Source organism: Oncorhynchus keta, chromosome 10, assembly GCF_023373465.1.
Source record: "Oncorhynchus keta strain PuntledgeMale-10-30-2019 chromosome 10, Oket_V2, whole genome shotgun sequence".
Taxonomy (NCBI): domain Eukaryota; kingdom Metazoa; phylum Chordata; class Actinopteri; order Salmoniformes; family Salmonidae; genus Oncorhynchus; species Oncorhynchus keta.
Window position 1 is genome coordinate 67679166 of NC_068430.1, and position 7500 is coordinate 67686665.

Sequence of the window (7500 nt, forward strand, 5' to 3'; positions counted from 1 at the left end):
CAACAGTCACTTTATCTGGTGGGAAAAGACTGCCTTTAGTGCAGTGGTTCCCAAACTAGGGGTCTATGAAAATTGGGTCAGGTTTGTCTCTCATAGTCATTGTAAATGTGTTTAACCTTAAATGTAATTCAACATTATTCCAATCTAAAAGTATAAATTCAACCAGAGAGCGTGTTTAGGTCGTGGGAAAAGGCTGCACTTGAATCATTCTCATGGCCAATGAATAAGAAACAACACTATTGCAGAGACTGATATCACCGACCGCAATCGATATGGTGAAAACAATGTGTGGGGAAGCAGAGGCACAGAAAGATTACATCAATACCTTTGTCAGATAACACTGAATTGATGCTATAGCTTGCAATCAAGAGGAAACTGACAAAGACTCAAACTCCCCACCTTATTCTCTCCAAACGGACGTTAGCTGCGAGGGCCGAGGTGCATCGACTTTTGTCAGGGGATGCTATTCACCGGGACATATTGTTCTGTCTCGATTGCTCGATTCCCGAGCATGAAACAGCACGAGTGATGAGCAGCGTGGCTATACTGACGAAAAACTCATTCCACTCTTATGAGTCTCCCTCTACAATATGGACTCATTGTATGATACACCGAAAGCAACTGCCGGCAAAAGAGGTGAGTGCTGAACTCTGATATGCAGCAGGTAACTTCGATTGTAAACTACATCGCACACTACTGTTCAAAAAAACTCTGGAGATATGGGATCAGAGCATGACAATGTTTCATTTCACACCAAGGCCTGGTGGTTATCGAGGGGGGAGTGTTGGAAAGAGTTTTTAGAATTCAGAGGAATTGTCATTTGCAATGGATGACAAACAAACTTTGATGAAAATAAAACGTGTCTCCTTGCCTATGTAACAGACATCTTTGGGAAACTGAACTGGATCATGCAGGGTAAATACAACAGACAAACAAACAAACCAAAATGATACAGATGAGTGACCAAATCAGCGAAATCCGTTTGTGATCCTGGCTCAGTTGACATATCGGTAAGTGAAAAGGAACAGCTGATCGAGCTGTAATGTGACCGTATGTTGCAGACAACACATTCACGGGTCACTATTGAGGAGTTTTGGTTCATGATAAAAAGGAATACAGTGTCGTCTCCCTCCGAGCATTAGAACTCATAGTACGCCCATTCAGTGCTCTCGTCTGCATTAAAAACAAATATCAATCCAGGTTGGATGTGACAGGAGAGATGAGGTGCGCACTGTGGACCACTTGACTTTAAGAAGCTCAGACGCGGCATGTTTCAAGTACACCCATATATTAGTGGTGGTAAGATAATTGATCTTATGTCAGACACATTTGTAATTGACTCATTGCCCCACATTAAAAGTACACGATGGCGAGTTGAGAATAGAAATCAGAAATACTGTTAGAATGTTTTGCAATTGCCTGCCATAGCCCTAATTAAAAAAGTCAACATTGACTGTTAACCACATGGTTGGGGTCATGAGAATTTTCAGATATCAAAATGGGGTCGTGTGCCAAAAGCATTTGGGAACCCCTGCTTTAGTGTCTTATCACAGATTATTTTAAAGAAGTTCCCAATTTGCAAGAAAAAAGGATCCAACCACACAAACCACCAACTTCCGTAACTACTTCTCTATACATTCTAGAGAAATAGCACGTTTGAGCAACTGGAGATGCTTTTGACAAACATTTGTCCTGCAACTTTAAGTAAGCATATCCGGTCTATTTCAACACTCACACAATACAATGTATAGCACATATCTACGCTATGATAGATTTTTTAACGGTCATTTTTAACTTTATGTCAATGATCAAAAAATGTGTAAAGTGATTGCAGATGTTGTGGCTTAGACCCAATTTTGATATAATCTTTGGTGTTTGAGTTGTGCCTGCCATTGGTTGAGACACCATGCTCTTCAACACAGTAGAGACGTTCTAAAATGGGAATACATTTTAAATGTCAACTTTCAAAATGGTAGCACAAACATGGTTGGAGGTCCACATATCAGAATGTTGACTTGAAAGGCAAATATCAGTTTTACATTAAACTGTTAGTCTTCCATAGGAAACCTATTGAAATAAAACAAATAGGACATTTATGTTCACATTCGACGGTGGGTGGACCAGCGGCCATCTTTGTCGTAGTGATTGGAAGTAAAAGTTTCAATTCAAATGTCAATGATGTACCAGCTAAATTGCATCGGTTTGAAGGGATATATGTCCATTCTGTTTCTATGATTGAAATTACACACACCTTGTTTTATAATAATATAATAATATATGCCATTTAGCAGGGTTTTCAAGAGCATGCCGTCTCTCAATCGATTGCAGGCACAACAAAAACCTCAGATGATGTCAAATAGGGTCAAAGCTTCAACATATTCGGAAAGGATATAATTTGTTTGTATATTTCTTTTTTGTATACTTAACATTTTCAAGAAATTATAAAATAGTTTGTAAGCGTTTAAATGATATCAAACTCAACGGTTTATCTTCTCCAGTGACGAAGACATGGATGTAGGTAGGGTGGGGTATGCAAAATGGGTCAACTTTGAACACGTCCATCTTCTCACTTTCTGACCACTTGTACCATGGGCAAATAGGCATGGAAAGTTTAGTTCAAAATCAAAAGGAGTGCGGTCAAAAAGTGATTGAAATCAAATGGAAGGAGCCAGAGGTTCACAGTGATGAGAATGTATTGGGGTTGAAACAGGAGCCTCTTACTTGCTGCTCTTGTTGTCTGATGGGACCGGAGACGTTGCGCTGAGCTTGCATCATCTGCTGCTGGATTTGTAAACGCTGGTACGCCTAGAAACACACACAGAGAGAGAGAGAGAGAGCGCAAGAGAAAGAAAAAGAGATTGAAAGAGAGAGAGGCGCAACGTGAGAAAGGGAGACAAAGGGAAATAGAGGAAGGGTCATCACCTTATCCAAAAGACTGTGGGGTACCCCTGAGGGTGTCCACAAAAAATACAATAAGAATAGCCCATCCTGTCTGGTTCGGTTAGTACGTACCCTGTTTCTAATGCAGACCGGCCCATCCTGTCTGGTTCGGTTAGTACGCACCCTGTTTCTAATGCAGACCAGCCCATCCTGTCTGGTTCGGTTAGTACGTACCCTGTTTCTAATGCAGACCGGCCCATCCTGTCTGGTTCGGTTAGTACGCACCCTGTTTCTAATGCAGACCGGGCTATCCTGTTTGGTTCGGTTAGTACGCACCCTGTTTCTAATGCAGACCAGCCCATCCTGTCTGGTTCGGTTAGTACGGACCCTGTTTCTAATGCAGACCGGCCCATCCTGTCTGGTTCGGTTAGTACGCACCCTGTTTCTAATGCAGACAGGCCCATCCTGTCTGGTTCTGTTAGTACGCACCCTGTTTCTAATGCAGACCGGCCCATCCTTTCTGGTTCTGTTAGTACGGACCCTGTTTCTAATGCAGACCGGCCCATCCTGTCTGGTTCTGTTCGTATGAACCCAGTTTCTAATGCAGACCGGCCCATCCTGTCTGGTTCTGTTCATATGAACCCAGTTTCTAATGCAGAACGGCCCATCCTGTCTGGTTCTGTTCGTATGAACCCTGTTTCTAATGCAGACCAGCCCATCCTGTCTGGTTCTGTTAGTACGAACCCTGTTTCTAATGCAGACCGGCCCATCCTGTCTGGTTCTGTTAGTACGAACCCTGTTTCTAATGCAGACCGGCCCATCCTGTCTGGTTCTGTTCATATGAACCCAGTTTCTAATGCAGACCAGCCCATCCTGTCTGGTTCTGTTAGTACGAACCCTGTTTCTAACGCAGACCGGCCCATCCTGTCTGGTTCTGTTTGTATGAACCCTGTTTCTAATGCAGACCGGCCCATCCTGTCTGGTTCTGTTTGTATGAACCCTGTTTCTAACGCAGACCGGCCCATCCTGTCTGGTTCTGTTTGTATGAACCCTGTTTCTAATGCAGACCGGCCCATCCTGTCTGGTTCTGTTTGTATGAACCCTGTTTCTAATGCAGACCGGCCCATCCTGTCTGGTTCTGTTTGTATGAACCCTGTTTCTAATGCAGACCGGCCCATCCTGTCTGGTTCTGTTCGTATGAACCCTGTTTCTAATGCAGACCGGCCCATCCTGTCTGGTTCTGTTAGTACGAACCCTGTTTCTAATGCAGACCGGCCCATCCTGTCTGGTTCTGTTCGTATGAACCCTGTTTCTAATGCAGACCGGCACATCCTGTCTGGTTCTGTTTGTATGAACCCCGTTTCTAATGCAGACCGGCACATCCTGTCTGGTTCTGTTTGTATGAACCCCGTTTCTAATGCAGAGCGGCCCATCCTGTCTGGTTCTGTTCGTATAAACCCTGTTTCTAATGCAGACCAGCCCATCCTGTCAGGTTCTGTTAGTACGAACCCTGTTTCTAACGCAGACCGGCCCATCCTGTCTGGTTCTGTTAGTACGAACCCAGTTTCTAATGCAGACCAGCCCATCCTGTCTGGTTCAGTTAGTACGCACCCTGTTTCTAATGCAGACCGGCCCATCCTGTCTGGTTCTGTTCATATAAATCCAGTTTCTAATGTAGACCAGCCCATCCTGTCTGGTTCTGTTAGTACGAACTCTGTTTCTAACGCAGACCGGCCCATCCTGTCTGGTTCTGTTAGTACGAACCCTGTTTCTAATGCAGACCGGCCCATCCTGTCTGGATCAGTTAGTACGCACCCTGTTTCTAATGCAGACCGGCCCATCCTGTCTGGTTCTGTTAGTACGAACCCTGTTTCTAATGCAGACCGGCCCATCCTGTCTGGTTCTGTTTGTATGAACCCTGTTTCTAATGCAGACCGGCCCATCCTGTCTGGTTGTGTTCGTATGAACCCTGTTTCTAATGCAGACCGGCCCATCCTGTCTGGTTCTGTTTGTATGAACCCTGTTTCTAATGCAGACCGGCCCATCCTGTCTGGTTCTGTTTGTATGAACCCTGTTTCTAATGCAGACCGGCCCATCCTGTCCGGTTCTGTTCGTATGAACCCTGTTTCTAATGCAGACCGGCCCATCCTGTCTGGTTCTGTTCGTATGAACCCTGTTTCTAATGCAGACAGGCCCATCCTGTGCGATTCTGTTTGTACGGACCCTGTTTCTAATGCAGACCGGCCCATCCTGTCTGGTTCTGTTAGTACGAACCCAGTTTCGAATGCAGACCGGCCCATCATGTCTGGTTCAGTTAGTACGCACCCTGTTTCTAATGCAGACCAGCCCATCCTGTCTGGATCAGTTAGTACGCACCCTGTTTCTAATGCAGACCGGCCCATCCTGTCTGGTTCTGTTAGTACGAACCCAGTTTCTAATGCAGACCGGCCCATCCTGTCTGGTTCTGTTAGTACGAACCCAGTTTCTAATGCAGACCAGCCCATCCTGTCTGGTTCAGTTAGTACGAAACCAGTTTCTAATGCAGACCGGCCCATCCTGTCTGGTTCTGTTCGTATGATCCCTGTTTCTAATGCAGACCAGCCCATCCTGTCTGGTTCTGTTAGTACGAACCCAGTTTCTAATGCAGTCAGGGGCCTTTGGTTTTCACTCACCATTTGCAGTTGCTGAAGTTGGTACAACAGGGTCATTTGTTGAGGGTTTATTGGTGAGGTTAAAAGTGCAGGGTTCAGACCAATGTTTTTTGCAGCAAACTGCAAGAGCTGTGCTTGAACCTGGAGGGGAGGACAAGGAGACAGATCGAAGAGATGAGTTGGTCAGAACACCTCAAAATATCTTCAGAGTAAAGGAGTCCTGAGGAGAGCCTGGGGCTGGGGGAGAGAAAACGAGGTGGTGTGTGTGTACGGAGAGAAACTTGGCTGAGGTATAGTGTATGTACCTGAGGGGTGAGAAACTGAGGCACTTGAGCGCGTAGACTAGGCTGGGAGGAGCCGAGAGGCGGCACTGGCGGCTGAGGAGGCGGCTGCTGCATGGCCCGGGATAGTGCTGCTCCACTACTGCCCAACATTCCACTCTGCATCTAGACACACACACAAACAAGAGAGGATGTCCCTCACAATACACAACTCTGGTATTTGCTCACAGTCTCAGAGAAACCACAAATAAAGACACTACTGTAGTGATCAGCTTATTTCTCCACCACTTTCCAAATCATCCAGGGTCCATTTGAAAGAAAATAGTTGAAAACCTAAGGTCTACCTTATCGAACCACTTACCAATACTGGAGAAACTGGCACATTTGGAGTGCATTCAGTTGGATTAAATGGTGATCGTGATTAAATGATAGTACTCTTTAAATGCCTCCCGCAATATGCCAATAAAAGGAAAAATGGGACACAGGTCAGGTAAAGAGAATTTTGTTCAGTGTCAGGCAAGAAGTTGTTCAATTCAATAATGTTATGACATAGTTACAGTGCTTTGTTGTGCTTTCAAGGACTCTTATTTTCTATTCAATATCAATGGGCTCTCCATGCAAGGTTACCGACACTTGAGACAGAGTGGTGGCAAGCTGAATGGAAATCTCAACTCCATCCGAACTGTTCGAGGCCCCTATATTCTCCAGCTCCTGGCAATGGGTTTGTTCGTGTGTGTGTGAGTTGGTGAGTGAGATTGTCATGTAAGCATAATGTGTATGTGTGGGTGCTACTGTATACTTATCTACAGTAAAAGTGTTTGTGGGTGTACCTAAACTCAGCAAAAAAATAAACTTCCCTTTTTCAGGAACCTGACTTTCAAAGATAGTTTGTAAAAATCCAAATAACTTCACAGATCTTCATTGTAAAGGGTTTAAAACACTGTTTCCATGCTTGTTCAATGAACACTAATTAATTAATTAACATGCACCACACGGTAAAATGAAAAAAGGTTGGTTGAAAATAAACTCAGTTGACAGTGAGAGGACGTTTCTTTTTTTGCTAAATTTATTTGTGTGTATGTATGAGTCACAGACGGGATCTGAACCAACGTCTTAACAGTAAACCGCAGGAAGGGCTACCTCATTACGAGACTTTGATCCTGACTCCTTGTCCTCTACAGGTGCAGCGCATGCCTTTCACCCCCCTTACCTGTCTGTTGTTTATGTTCTGCATGTTGAGCCCCGGGGAGCCCAGGGCCAGCCCAGGCTGCAGGTTGTTAACCAGGGGGAGCTTCAGGCTGACGGGAGAAGGCAGAAACGGTGAGGGGGGGGCGTCATCTGACAGACCACCGTCCTGGAACCAGGGAGGAGGGGAGACGAGATCAGTCAGTCAGTCAGTCAGTCAGTAAATCATTTCAGTTAATCACTTTTTTTGTATGGCACGTTTTACAAAGGATGTAAACTTCTCATAATCCCAACCCCGGTAATAAGAAAAGGTGGGACTGAAAACCTCAAACAAGACCTCTATTTTCACCATTCCATTTTCATTGGCAGGTGTGTGTGTGGTTTAATCCTTCGCCAACGAACATGTCTTTCACAAGCTGTCTTTCTATCGTATGGACAGAACTTCTGGCGATTCCTGATACAATGCTAGTGGCATTCATATAGTACCTTGTCTAGGAATGGGC

At 44.9% G+C, this 7500-nt stretch overlaps 1 protein-coding gene across 4 annotated transcripts in view; it reads right to left on the reverse strand.

Moving 5' to 3' along the window:
- The window catches only part of LOC118364838 (trinucleotide repeat-containing gene 6C protein-like), a 91558-nt gene that overhangs the window by 23909 nt on the left and 60149 nt on the right, over positions 1-7500 (reverse strand). For all 4 annotated transcript variants that reach the window (XM_052527770.1, XM_052527771.1, XM_052527772.1 and 1 more), the window contains 5 exons: positions 7484-7500; positions 7023-7166; positions 5837-5977; positions 5553-5672; positions 2722-2805 (listed from right to left, as the gene is read on the reverse strand). The exon at positions 7484-7500 is cut by the window's right edge and continues 129 nt beyond it. In XM_052527770.1, coding sequence (XP_052383730.1) covers positions 2722-2805; positions 5553-5672; positions 5837-5977; positions 7023-7166; positions 7484-7500 — 506 coding nt within the window. The remainder of the gene's footprint in view (positions 1-2721; positions 2806-5552; positions 5673-5836; positions 5978-7022; positions 7167-7483) is intronic.